The sequence below is a fragment of the Podarcis melisellensis genome (assembly GCF_964234715.1).
Source record: "Podarcis melisellensis genome assembly, chromosome: 10".
Classification (NCBI taxonomy): domain Eukaryota; kingdom Metazoa; phylum Chordata; class Lepidosauria; order Squamata; family Lacertidae; genus Podarcis; species Podarcis melisellensis.
Window position 1 is genome coordinate 44,352,298 of NC_138542.1, and position 14,546 is coordinate 44,366,843.

Consider the following 14,546-nt stretch of genomic DNA (forward strand, 5'->3'; position numbering starts at 1 on the left):
CAGATATATAAGCTATTAGTGCTCGTGTTATAATTGAGGAGACAAACCTTCTGCTTGACTCTAACCTACCTGCTCAGAATTGGAAACTGGTGTTGGAACTGCCTATTTGTATGCACAAACTCAAGCACACAATTCCTTTCTCTTAACATGGAAGTTCTGTTTCCTGGCAGAATTCTAGGTTGTGTAATTCTATTCTGTTTTACTAAATTTCTGTCTCTGCTACATCATGGCAGCTGGTGGCTGAAGCAGGCAAAAGCTTATTGGCAGTTGTGTCCCATGCCGGCAGAGACCAGCGCTTCCTTGAAGAGATGGGGTAAGTCCAATTGTGCCCTTTCCAGCTATGTGATTCAAACCCATAGTTAACACAATGTCAGGAAGTACAAGTCTAGCTTGAAACCAAACTTGGATTGACTTCATGTTCATATATACTATTCTGTCTACTTGCCCTTCATTATTTAGCAGTCATTTAAATCTCTGTCTGTCTGTCTGTCTGTCTGTCTGTCTGTCTGTCTCTCTCTCTCTCTCTCACACACACACACATACACACATAACAGAGCGCCTGCAGTTCTAGTTACAACCTCTAAAAAAGAACATAAGGCTGCAGATGATCCAGAAAATGTGACCTAAGATTACGGAGCATCTTTCCTACAAAATGCTTAAGAGGTTGGAGCATTTTAGTAAAGGGCAACTAAGTCAAAATGTAAGAGACATTTAGTAAATGAGCTTTAGGTTGGCAGAACCCCAAGGCTGGGCACACACCTGCAGAAGGCTGCAGCCAACAGCATGCCCCTGACATCACCCCTGCTAGAGTTTTTATTTGTGAGTTTTAGCTGGGTTGGACAGAGACTCTTGGCATTTCTCTGTGGGCTGAATCCAGAGCTATGGGTTTGTGGGGCCTGGAAACCTAGTAGGGAAGCAAGATCCGCTGGAGTGTCAACATTGTGAGGCTTTTTATCCTATGGTCAGATTGTGTATATGTGTAAACAAAGCCATATATTCTAAATACATCAAAGTCTCAATTGACCTTCATTCCAAAGAAACCAAACCCTGGCTTAATGCTGGAACCCCTTGAGTCACATGCTGCTCAGAGACTGGGGTGCACACAATCCTATAAATAAGCAATAACGATAACTTGTTTAGAGCACCCCCCCCCCCGATTTCTTGTCTGATTGGACAGCACTCACCCTGGAAGAAGCATGAAGTTAAGCCTGTCAGCTCTGTCTCGCTCTGCTTTGTACAGCTCAGTTCTCTCTTCCACCAGGTGCTCCAGGTTCCGTGAATACAGCTGAAGGCGACGGATTAAGGTGTCCATGTAGCTTTCATTGGTTTGGCTGTGGTAGTTGCTGGGAATGTTGTAAGGACAAGGGTGAATTTGAAGGCTGACAACACCAGGAAGTTCATGTACATGACACCAGTGTATGGCTGCCATGTGGCCAGAGTGGAAATCTGCCAGACTTCTCCCTCTGAACTATCATTCTGGTTTAGCAGAACTTTTTTCTATCAAAGTAAATCACTTTCATACCTAAATATCTTAGCCAAGGTAGTCTCAATTTTCTTAAAATCTGGTCTCTTCTCTGGGTCTTCCTCCCAGCAGCTTTCCACGAGGAGATATACCTAGGGATGCACAATCCAATACAGGACTACTTTAGATATTTTGGTTTCCATGATGAAAACTAAAATAGTGCTCCCCCACCACATAATCCTTAGCAACCCAAACTGGCCTCAAAGACTATGTTGTAACAATATCCAACCTTCTTCCCACCATTTTCATAACTCAATCAGCCACTCTCTGGAGCACCAAGTTCCACCCCTTATTTTTGCAAGCTCGGGTAGACATGCCCTTTCCAGATGTAATGGGTTGTTGCTGGTCACCTATTCCAGATAGGAATTGATTGTGGAATTGGTGCTGCTCATGTCCAGTTTTAATCCAGTTCTTCCTTTGCCATGGAAAATCTGATTAGTAAAATAATTCATTTTACATCTGCAGTCACTCCTGGTATGGAAGCTTGTTAGTGTGTTTTATTTATTTATTATGGTAAGCAGTTTGTAATGTGTGTGGTGAAGTTTTAGTGGGTGATCTCCATAACCACACCTATATCTATTTTTGATCCTCTCCTAAGCACAAACTATCCCTTTTTTCCTCCTGGTGATCCATCAATACCAAAATGGAGATTTGAACCCAAATACCTTTGCCACATGATCAAAGGCACACACTCCGTTTAAGAGCAGACAACAAAGCAATGCAGACATTGTATTAATAATAACAACAACAACAATAATACAGAGGTCTTGCACAATACCTCTTTATCAGTCTTATTCAAGGCCTTAGCATTAAATTTAAAGCAAACAGAAACAGAAATTGCCCCACCATCACAAAAAAAGAACACACCTCTTTTCTGCCAGTTGTGAAACATGTTAACTAAACTGGCTGGATAACTCTGTTAATTTTTTCTCTTGATCACTTCCCAGATATTTTTTTTAAAGGTATGCCCTCAGGGCTTGTCCATACTGGAGTTTACTGTGTGTTTGCAGCTATTCAATTTGCATTGTCCAAATGACATAATCATCAAACCATCACAGTCTCAATGCTTTCCCCTTGTAAATTTGGGTTCAGGTGATATGGGATTTTTTTAAAAAATCAATTTTTATTTCATAAAGTTTATACACCACTTAATTGGAAAAAGGGGGTGGACTCCAAACTGCTCTACTTGGGGTTGCAGATGGTTCAGTATTTTGGGGTGGATGGATCAGCTGTCACTTTCTGCTACCCCCCCCCCCAGCTCCCTTAAAGGTGTTTACAGGCTACCTGCCAAACAAGACCTGAAAAACAATTGGCTGAATAATACCGGCTGTTACTCAACCAAAATGACCATAATCCATCACCAACCAGCAGGAAGCCTGCAACTGACCATCTAAGCTGTGCTACTCATGAGGAGACTAGAAGCCTGTTTGTAAGTAGCAAGATCAGGCCAGGTAGGTTTTGTTTATTTTCCATATTCCGCTTTGTCCATTTGTCCTCTCATCTTCCTTTTTCATTCTCACTAAAATTTTATATGATTTGGCAATCAGAGGTCTGAAGTGTGTTTATGCCAAACTCTAGGAGGCTTGCAATTTCCCACATGCCTAGCCAAAGAGCACATACTGTAACGGAAGCAGAAGGCTAGGGGAGCCCTCTTATGCCCTTCCTTTCACAACTGCCTTGCAAAGTAGACCAACTGCATACCCAAACCTACTGGTAATTGTTGCCACCACCATTCTTCTAATCACTTAGAGAACTCCAGACAGGAGAAAATTCTGGGCCACTCATGGAAATACTAAAATCTGGAACCCAAAGATAGCATCCAGTTTCCTTGACCCTCTCTGGTGTGCAATAATAATAATAATTTATTATTTATACCCCGCCCAACTGGGTGGGTTTCCCCAGCCACTCTGGGCGGCTTCCAACAAAATATTAAAATACAATAGTCTGTTCAACATTAAAAGCTTCCCTAAACTTTCCTTTCTCCACCAGATCCCTCTCAGTTTACAAGTGGCACAGAGCCAGCACCCAGTCTCCTAGAGACCAGAGCAGCCTGCTTTCCTTTGTAAGCCCCAAGTCTATACCAAGTGGCTTAGTTGATTGAGGTGTCACTAATTTTGAGTTGGCAGCAGTGCACACAAGGCCCAACTCGTCAAATTATATAACATTTATTAGGAGTGAAAAAGATAAGGGAGAGTGCAAAGGAACAATGCGGAATGCTGAAAAGTAAAATGAGATCTTTAGTTCAAGTCTATTTTATCCTGAACCTGTTACACAATATAGCTGATCAGCTGCAGGCTTTTTGATGGTCAGTGAGGGATGAGGGGCTCTAATGCGAGGGACCTGTGATGGAGTGTGAGGAATGAGAACTGCATGCTCACAGTCCTTTTTTAAAGTGTTCCCAACCCAATGAAGCGTTGAGACACACTAGCACTTTTTCAGTCAATCAGAATGCAGGTCACACTTGCCAGGTAATCAGTGTTATCTAGTTAACCTATAGCACCCCTCCCTCCCCGATACCATAACCACTCCAAACTGTTAAAATAACCAGCAGCTAAGTCAGGAGCTACTATGATGTATGAAAGCTCATTACATTGGCTTCTGTGCATTGGAATTGTTAATAGGAGATGTTAATGTGGTGTAAAGGCAAAACACTGAAGAAAAAAGTTGGTTACACTCCTCCCTGCCAAACCTGCTAGTTTTAACCTGTGCATGCCGTGGGCATAACCTCTTACTATTCAGTTGAGCTTGGCTTTCTTTCAACATGGCCTTACCTCTTGCTTTTTCTCTCCCTCTGAATGCAGTAGAAGATCCGGCCGGAAAGGTCTTGCTCCTTTATTGCTTTCTACTCTGCAAAGTTTCTCTAAAACAGGAGAGGGGGAAAAATATAACATACAGAACAATTCAGCACATGAAGATGACACTTTAACACAAGAAGCAGAGCTTTTCTAGCCAAGCAGATTGTGTCAAGGCCGTATTATATAAAACAAGATGGGCTTAGACCAAAATCCTAGAACTTAATGAACACACTCATTCTTTGATAAAGGTCTGCATATGGTGGTTTTTCAATTTGTGAGACATGTGAAATTAAGAGTGCCTACTGGGGTGAACTGACAGGCTGAGGAAGATACCTGCATTTCTTCGGCACGGCACCAAGGTAAGATGCAAGATGAAAAAGAGGAATAAGAATCTACACCCCCCATTTCTCCCCCCCTCTGCCCAGCCATCTCACATCCTGGGTGTCCCACCACATTCCTGTTACAACTATTTGAACATTTGTGGTCAAGCAAAGCTCTTATCCCCATGTTGGAAAGTCTAAGTAGATTTATAATTAACATGCTCCACAGGTAGAAATCCTACATGAAAGCAAGGCAGCTTCCTTTAAACTAAAGGCCAGAGCACATGGGCGGGGCACTGGCGCAGTGCATGCAGCCTTAATGAAAGGGCAAGGCTTGGCCCATGCTCTTTCATTGCCCCTTCATATGTTCAAACTTTCCCCAGGAAAAATTGCATTTTACTGCTGAATGGCAAATGCAAATGGCAATCCCTGGGAAACCTGTCATCAAGCCTTTTCATTACGCACAATGTTTACCTTTATGATCCCGACAATTGTCAGTGTAGAAGGTCTCCTTACGCAGTATGATCTCTTGTGCTATAATTCCAAAGCTGTACACATCACCTTTCTGAGATATGTCACCATGCCGGAGGTGTTCAGGAGCAGTCCAGAGATCTGAGGAGCAGGAAGAGAACTGTGTGTGTGTGACAGAAACAAGCGGATGAAATTGGTCGACAATTGTCTACTGCTTTGGGGGCTCAGCAAAAAGCAAATTATGAAATTTATGAAATGAACTAAAACCAAGCAAAACACTGGCACTGGTAGGGTTGGCCCAATACATTTTACTTCCTGAGACAAAGGAGAATGGCTGGCCATGCATCTCAGAAGAAATGATTGGGCAACATTTGTCACCACAAGCTGTTGCCTCAGTCGGCTCAATTGTAGGGTTGGCCCTGGGCATGGGCATACCTTCCACTTTCAACTGTTTCTGATCCTCATGCAGATGGCATCAGAAATCACAACATACCTCTGTCGGATTCTCATAGCTACACTACTGCTTCAAGCTGTGGTGCTGTGTGGCTTAGCGGAGGCAGTTGGGGGGGGGGAAATATAGTCATACCATAACTATAGTGCTATACTGAAATAACTTAAGTTTAACAGAATATTAATGCCACATTTCTTGACAGTTCTCCTATAAGATGCAGTCAGCCTACAAATATTCATGAGGAATTCCCGAGTGAGGAATTCATCTTCCTTATGTACCTTTTTTTGGCGGAAGAATAGAATTGCAGCCATAATCGGTTATCTTCACAACCATGCGGTTATCCACAACACAGTTTGTAGATTTCAGGCGGCCATGAAGCTCTGTTTTGCTGGAATGCAGGTAGGACATTCCCTAGAATATGAAGAGAGACAAAAAAACCCCACAAGTGACTGTCCCAAGTTTCCTATGGAGGGGGAATGACTGTTTTATCTGGCTGCGGCAGAGGAAGTCGGAGAACTGAAGGACCATTTCCATCAGCTCTGCTGAGAGATCAGCTCCACCAAGCTCTTCCCTCCGGCAACTGTCACCCGGCAGTCATTCCATGAGGCTGCAGCAGCAACAGAATTGGTAACACAGGCCCACCCCATTGGCTCTGCTGAGAGAGGAGCATCAGGCTCCTCTATCCTTATGAGGAACAGTTGAAGGAGCCGAGTATGGTTAGCCTGGAAAAGAGGAGACTGAGAGGGAGATATGATAGCCTTCTTCCAATACATCAAGGACAGTCACGTGGAAGATGGAGCAAGCTTGTTTTCTCCTGCTCCGGAGGGTAGGATTTGAACCAATGGATTCAAGTTACAAGAAAGGAGATTCCAACTAAATATAAGAAAGAACTTTTTGATGGTAAGAGTTGTTAAACAAAGGAACAGACTCCCTTGGAAGGTGGTGGACTCGCCTTCCTTGGAAGCAGAGGTTGGATGACCATCTGTCATGGATGCTTTAGTTGAGATTCCTGCATTGCAGAGGGTGGGACTAGAATGACCCTTGGGGTCCGTTTCAACTCTGCAATTCTATTATCGTATGATCTGAAGCAACCAACCTGATTGTCTTTCCACCACAGAGACAACATATTTCCCTATTTCTCCTCAGCGTCCTCTCCATTTAAAATAAATAAATAAATAAATAAATAAAAATTGGAAGCTGTACACTCACTCCTCCTTAGTTTATTGGGAGGGGGGAAATATGCATATGCCAACAGGCAATAAAAGTGGAAGAACAAGCAAAACACCACATTTTTAGGAGGAAACGAAAACGAGTCTGACTTGCACTTAGAGCTTCTTATTTTTCCTGACACACCCTCTCTTCTGGCATTTTTGACACGGTGAGAGGGCTAAACTACATGGATTGCACCATCCACACCCAACACCCCCCAGAAAGTCGTATGTGATAGAAGCTGGCTTGAGTGAAAGCCGATTTCTTCATTTGGTCTGGTGGATCTTTTCTATGTTTGATAGGCTGAGAGGATACAGAAACTTTTTACCTCTCTCTCCCTATTCTGGAAGAGTACACTCTGTCAGAGTTTTCAGAGAGGAAGCAGCTTTTACTTAAATCAATGTGCAATGCAAATGTGTAACCTGCATTGGGGGCCAGAAATTCTTTTGAATTGCAGAAGCCTCTCTGCCGCAAGAGATGTTCTAAGCCGAGTTAAACCGCAGGCAAATATGGGGTTTGGGGACCCCACAGCTCTTTGTGTTTATCATCTTGCACCATGGTTCTGATTATGTTTCTTCCAGGGAATACTTCTGCCATGTTCCAACTGAAGGTTGAGACACTCAGCTGACTGATCGTAAAATGAGGTGTCAAATATCTGCCTTAGAACTGAAATATAGGCAGATGCTGTTAGAAATGCCCATCTTTGCCTCACATCCAAGCACTGACTGGAAGGATTAAACTCAGAATCAGGAGGATAGCAACAGACACTGTTCCCTTCTGTTGTGAGGCAGAGACCTTGTAGTCCGAGTTTACAGTGAAGACCCAGCGACTCAAACTTCTGTCCTAAACGTGCATCAAAGAAGTGTCAGAGACTAGAACGGTCAGTAACTACTGTATCTTAGCCTGCAGTTATTTGCCCTACAAAGAATGTAAACAAGCGTGCAGATTCGGCAGAGGTGTCCAGATCCAAAGTAAGCCAGAATCCATAAATAATATATATATTATGCTAATAATGTGAGAAACAAATGGAATTGATCAGACTGACCCTCCTGGCAGTACCTTCTGATTATAAAATGAGCTAATGTCTGATTAACATCTTCTGCAGAGGCCCATCTCCAGGTCCCCTGTTGGAGCTGTATTGCATTCTGGGACACCAACTTCACCATTTCTGCTGTGGCACCCCAACTTTGCAGTTTCCTCCCCAAGGAGACAAGTTTTTTTATTTCCAAAAATTGTTATTAAAATTTGAGAGAAAGGAATACACTTTCCAGCACCAGCTGAAGATCTTCCTATATGCACAGGCAGATATAGATTTTAAATTATTTCTCTTTGTTCTAGTTTGTTCTTTAGTTGTTCAGCTTATTGGGCTTTTAAAATTTCCTTTAAATTTGTTGATTTTTTTTTAATGCTTGTTCACTAGTTTTAAATTTTTAAGTTTTAAATTAAATTGTATTTATGAGTTGTGTGTGAATTACTTTTTATTCACATTGTTGTAGACCACGCTGTAATATTTTGATATTTTACATTTTGAAGGGTAGTTAACAAAAAATGTAAAATAAATAATTAACTTCATAATAATATGTTGCTACATAGAAATAGGCCCAGGACACATTAGTCCAATTAAACAAGACAATATGGGAGCTAAGGACTGATAGGTAGCAGGGCCAGGTTTGGGGTTTGTGTATGTACATATTTCCTTCGAAACTGTTCCCATAATTCTAAAATCTTAGAAGCAGGAACAGTATTCTGACATTGATAAGATGACCAAAAAATCGTAAAAATTTAAATGAAGAGGATTATAAGCCAACAATATTTTACATGTGTACCAAAGTAGAAAACGTTTTGAACTCCAGAATCAGGTTTGCATAGACATATACAGTATAGGGCCTAGTTCTCACTGAAGTTGTAAACCTGGGTCACCTATATCTATTGGCAGGTGGGGGCTCACATGAGCAAAGGGTGATTAAAATTCCCATGCATGAAATTCATAAAAGCACTAAAGGTAAAAGTAACTTTTATCTTCAGCTCCAGCATTGTGGATGCACAGAAAGGCCTTCTTAATTTGTGGCTCATTTTGAATTTCTTTCCACTTTAGCTGAAAAGCCTTTTCCTACTGAGAGTGTTATTTTTACATTTCTAAACAAAAATAGTAACCACAATCTCAATTTCTTAAATAAAGCTCAATCTTTCATTTAGGTGCAGTATTATTTCCTCTCTCATTTCAGCAAAATGTCAGAATTTAACAAGCATTAAGTGTCCCAGCTCTCAACAGGAAAAAAAAATCAGATTTCCTATCAAAGGGCAAACAGTACTTATAGAATCCTGTTGTTAGACATTTCAGCAAAATACCTTATATCCCATCATTCACTCAAGGCGAGATTATGCCTCATTAAGTTCCTCATTGCCATCCATCTACTTACTTTTGCAATATCATACATGACAGAAATCTTAAATTCCCAGTCCATGAAGGTGCCATCTGGGTAGGAGATTTTATCATTCAAGACATCCTGAGATGAAAAGATGACAGAGAAGCTGTGGTAAGAATCTTTACTAAAAACAAGGAAGTAGTGTTGTTTCATTTTTTAAAAAAAAATCAAAAATTCATATGTGGTAGCTAATTAGAACCAACCAACATGTCACAAAATAGTGAGCAATCTTTTGAGCTCTCCAGAACTCTTCATCAGGCTAACTAGTAAACAAAAGGGTGTGAAGGGTTGCAGGATAGAAAAGCTGGCTTAATGTTGAAGCCACAAAGGGCTCATCCAAACTTCCTGTGCCTAAAAAGGAAGGGGCTGAGTGGTTTTGCCTTTGCCCCACCGCCTTTCCCTGGAAAACTCGTCCTTTAGCAATAAATTGGAACAAATGGCAATCATTGGAAAGCCCAATTGCTGTTTATAGCAATTCAGCGCTAAAGATTTTGCTTCTCTAGTTGGAATATTGATGGTAGTACTGAGAAATTTACAAGACCAAGAGCAACACAAACTACCCTTCTTCCTCACTGCCTATTTCTTGTGCCAGCAAGGACTTGTCTTTGATGTGATGGGTTATCACCTGTCTTTGTACAAACTGATGAGTGAGCTACAGAGCTAATTACCCGCAATGATCCTCTCTCGCAGTATTCAATCACTCCATAGATCATCGTGTCCATCTTGACAGTGCCATAGAACTTAGTCAGATTGTAATAGTCAATCTGAAGGAGCTAGGGCAAAAATAATGAGCATGTTAGAAGCAGAATGATGACGTGGAAAATTAGATACAGTGGTATGGGAATATGATATCCTCCTATGCTGCTTGGAGATATATAGTTCAGCTACTATCACTCAGCGCTTTCCAGTTCAAAAGTGTATGCCAAGAGTCAGCAACCCTTTTCAGCCATGGGCCGTTCCACCAACCCTCAGACCATGTGGTGGGCCAGACTTTGAAAAAAAATATGAATGAATTCCTATGCCCCACAAATAACCCAGAGATGCATTTTAAATAAATCACACATTCTACTCATGTAAAAACACCAGGCAGGCCCCACAAATAACCCTGAGATTCATTTTAAATAAAAGGGCACATTCTACTCATGTAAAAACACACTGATTCCCGGACCATCCGCAGGCCGGATTGAGAAAGCAATTGGGCCACATCTGGCCCCTGGGCCTTAGGTTGCCTACCCCTGGTGTATGCCAATGCCCGCAGGGTTACATTGAATAAGTTCTGAAAAGTGAGCTTTCTACATTGCCTGTGCAGTGAGATCTGGCACACTGAAGACAGCTTATTGGAAAAGGAAGCGCTTAACATCTGCAATATGAAAGAAATAAGAAGAAAGGAAATTGTGGTCTACATTTTTCAGTGGATATGCTGTGGTTGTGGGTTTAGTGTTTACCTTGTTTAGGTCTATTCTCTGTTTCTCTGTAAAATTCCCATCATTGTGCTTTAAATCCTTCAGGATTATCACCTGGAAAATGAAAAGGGTTGGTAGGAATGAATAGCAGCATCACAGTAATCCATGTATTGTATAATGTCATGAGAGGTCTGGATATGTAGGTTATATTTTAGAAATACATTTACATGAAATGTTACATTACTTAACCATTGATGGGGAAATGGACACCATTATCCTTTGCAAGGGTTGTGATATGATCTAAGTGCAATGACAATCCTTTATACATACAAAGAGGTAACAAAAGAAGAACTAGGTGAACAAAACATTTTATCAGTCAGTTTTATCCAGTTCAGGTCCACACAGAGGCTCCCCACCCCCCTGCAAATGGGCTTTTCTGATACACTTTCTCCTTTTGGCGTGCACATTGCACAAATGACTCAAGTAAGTCCACTCCTGTTTTCTGAGTTACTATATTCATCGCTCTTCCACCACTTGCCATCCATATTAGCTGGTAGAGCTTGGTGGAAAATATCCCAAGTGTTTATTATTGTCCCTTCCTTCAATCACTCCTTCCCTGCCTTCTTTATGGGCACGAGCTCAGGGATTTCTGTAACTGTGTAAGCACCTATTTTAAAAAACAAAAACCACAAAATTCCCAGTAGTGCACAAGACTACAAAAGCAAATGGTGCCAACCTAAGCAATTATGCTTCACAATATGCAAATTGATATTTTTAGGAGGGGGGTATCCATTTCCAGTTGTTTGTTTATTTTAATCTTCAGTAATGGAGGTCTTGCACAAGACTGATATTTGCCTACCTCTCCGCAATTGTATGCAAGTCCTTCCAATATCCACCCAAACCTGAATACCTCAATGAGACCTCCTTACCCCATAATGTGCAACTGCTCCAGTTGCTCTTCAGTGATGATTATTTTATTTACAGCAATATTTCTTTTGGCTGCATCATAGTTCAATTGAGCTGGTGTGGAGGGCAGCAGAACTAATCACAGTGAGAGATGGGTAGTGGTAGCTTGGGCGGCAACCCTGATCTCAATTACCTGGCAGTAACCCCCTTAGAATGAAATAGGATTTACTTCTGAGGACACATAGCCAGGACAGCAGTCTTAGAAGGCTAGATGGACCAAGAGCACAAAATGTTACACTTCAAATATGTGAAGCTGAAAGGAATTGGATGGATGGATGGATGGATGGATGGATGGATGGAAGGAATTGTGACAATATTCTTGCAAAAGCAAGATCAGGCAACCAGGAGACCCTTTTATCCTTCTCAGAGAGCCTTTAAACTGCTGGAGTTGTACTGCCTGTACCTCCCGACGCCTAGTTACTTCATCTTCTTACCCAACAGGCCACATAGATAGACACACATATTTCACAGCTGTACCCTCCACCCCCTGCCTCACCCACAATTCCTCTGCCTAGATACAGTGAGAAATAATTGTGATGGGAGCAAAATAAAACAACAGAAACCATCCATGGCTGGACTTGAACCACCAAGTTTGGTTAACGGCCAAATGTAGCAAAGCACTACAGACACTTGCAGGAAGCTATCATGGAAAGTCAGACGATCTAATCGTCTCTCATGAAGTAGACCAGGAAAGCTTAAGTCACAACTATTCAAATTGTTCTTTTAGAATATAAAATGTCTCTGATGGGTCTGATGACTTAATTGTCATCTGTCCATTTGGTTGGCATTTTCAGAAAATGAATCCAAACTCTTTTTGTGCTAAGAAAGAGCAGCTCTTCTCCTCTTGCCCCAACTCCCATCTCAGGGAGCTTCAAGCACCCTCTCCTCCTGCAACTCTTACCCCTCTCTGTGTTCTTAGGTTACCCTTAACCTCATTGCTTCCACATTCCTGTCTCCCTTCACTGCCAATCCCTCTTTATATATTTTGTCTGCTGGATCCTATTTATGCTTTTACAATTTTAATATAGAGGCTTTGTTTAAGAACAGTGCTGTGCAAAACAGAGACTTGTTGACCTGTTCAGTAATCTAGTCCTCGTCAAAATAGCCTCAACCTTCACCATTGTAAAAAAATAAATCAACTGCAAGGCCAAGTATAGATAATTTCAACAGTTCTGCAGCCTTTCCAAGGACTACCTAAATAGACCAGATAGACCAAAAACGGTTGGCACACCACAGTTTAAGAACCTCTGCTCTGTTATATCCCTGTGGTTTGCAAGGAACTGGGAATGAGCATGAAATGGCACCTTATCTTGTACAAGATCATTTCCAGAGGAGAAAAGCAGAGATGCTGGAGTAAATGTACCTTCTTGTCATATTTGCCTTGACGCAGCCTCTGGCTGGTGTCACGCCTTGTGTCGTCATCAATCTGAGAATCAAAGAAGGCTTATTTAGCTGACTTCAGGAATGCATAGTTTTAGCGTAGTTTTAGATTCAGAAGAGCAGGGTCCCTTCATGATGGTCACAGCCACATTCTTTCTAATATTATACAATAACCTTGTAATTACACAATAATAACCATTAGGGGTGCATTGAATTAATCAGTGCAGGTGCCCTTGTGTTGCCTTTCAGCTAGATCTACTGCTTCTGTGCACATTATATAGGCAAGTTATTTTGAATGTTCCAATATCATATTTCAGAGTGACTTGTTATGCTTTCCTTGAAGTTCTATGGTACTTAGCAGCACTTGCACACCATTCTCTTGAAACTAAGCATCTTGTGTTTTCTGTGTTCCTAAATGCTTGGCTTTGGAGCATATAGTGGCTGGAAAGATTAGGTGGTTCTAGGATGCTGGTGACAAGGACCTTGCTGCAGAAATAACAGGTCTTCCACCCACTGCAACCACAGATTGCAACACCACTGGTAATATATCCCATCCTGGTGTGTGCAAGAAAAATGTAATATAGCAGCTATGTTTCCCACAATTTGTAAGGGCATCAGACTCAAACATACTTCTCCAAACATGAGTTGTGTTGTGGTCCTTTGCGCTTGAAGAGATTTTAAACAATACATGCATACTTGCTTACCATTTCGAACTCACAGTTCATAATTTTCTCTGCTGTGGGGTAGAAGACTGTATTTCTAAGCATTAGATCATGACATTTAATGTCTGAGAAAAGCTGGTTCCTTCCTCACTCCACTCCAATAAAATAAATAATTGTAAGAGTAGCAGAATTGTGAATGTTATTTGGAATGTAAGTCATGTAAGATCACAGACATCTACTAAATATTGTTACTGTGGGTGCAAGAAACCCTAAATTCCAGATCATGTTAGTGTTAGAATTTAATTAAGGTTGGGGCGTTAGAACTGGGAAATAACCAGACTCACGTGTGTTAAAGATGTGCATTTGACCTGTGTACTAGACGCTTCTAATCATTTAATTAGCATGTGTGAAAGCAAATTTGTGTAAATTGCGTATTAGGTACTTCTTAATCCAAGGAAATCAACCTGAGTTGAAAGGAAATTGAGTCAGCCTAATTTCCTCTGAGGTAATGTCTTGGGGGATAATGATCAATTAGCACATCAAAAGTGTGGCACCCCTCCCTGAGTTAGAAAAGCGAGACCATGAAAACTTAGTAGGAACTGTGTGATGTAAGCGGACAGGAGGAAGTTAGAGAGACATGGCTGATTTGCTGCTGGGCCACAAGACTACAGTGACGAGAGAAACAGAAAACTCTTGAAATGTAAAGCTTTGAACCACCTCCGTCTAGGCTCAAGTTGTACAGAGATGGCACACTTATTTTTTCTCCAGCTATTCTCCCTCTCACCTTCCATCCTAGCCAATGTGAGGCCATACACAGAGATTAGGATATCACAGAGTTTTCTAGATAGCGCCTATGGTTCCAACATCATGGTTTACCATGTTCAGGAGGCACCTAGTACCACTTTATTGTGAAGGAGAACATGTGCCATAGACAGCTGCTG

The 14,546-nt window shown here is 41.5% G+C and overlaps 1 protein-coding gene and 1 long non-coding RNA gene across 3 annotated transcripts in view; one reads left to right on the forward strand and one right to left on the reverse strand.

Moving 5' to 3' along the window:
* The window catches only part of GUCY2C (guanylate cyclase 2C), a 49,381-nt gene that overhangs the window by 11,568 nt on the left and 23,267 nt on the right, over positions 1-14,546 (reverse strand). For both annotated transcript variants that reach the window (XM_081928575.1, XM_081928576.1), the window contains 9 exons: positions 12,927-12,989; positions 10,640-10,711; positions 9,863-9,967; positions 9,189-9,275; positions 5,838-5,970; positions 5,112-5,249; positions 4,294-4,382; positions 1,523-1,614; positions 1,185-1,343 (listed from right to left, as the gene is read on the reverse strand). In XM_081928575.1, coding sequence (XP_081784701.1) covers positions 1,185-1,343; positions 1,523-1,614; positions 4,294-4,382; positions 5,112-5,249; positions 5,838-5,970; positions 9,189-9,275; positions 9,863-9,967; positions 10,640-10,711; positions 12,927-12,989 — 938 coding nt within the window. The remainder of the gene's footprint in view (positions 1-1,184; positions 1,344-1,522; positions 1,615-4,293; positions 4,383-5,111; positions 5,250-5,837; positions 5,971-9,188; positions 9,276-9,862; positions 9,968-10,639; positions 10,712-12,926; positions 12,990-14,546) is intronic.
* On the forward strand, positions 556-1,527 carry LOC309379455. Its single transcript, XR_014172503.1, has 2 exons — positions 556-663; positions 1,262-1,527. It is a non-coding gene; the product is annotated as an uncharacterized lncRNA (long non-coding RNA).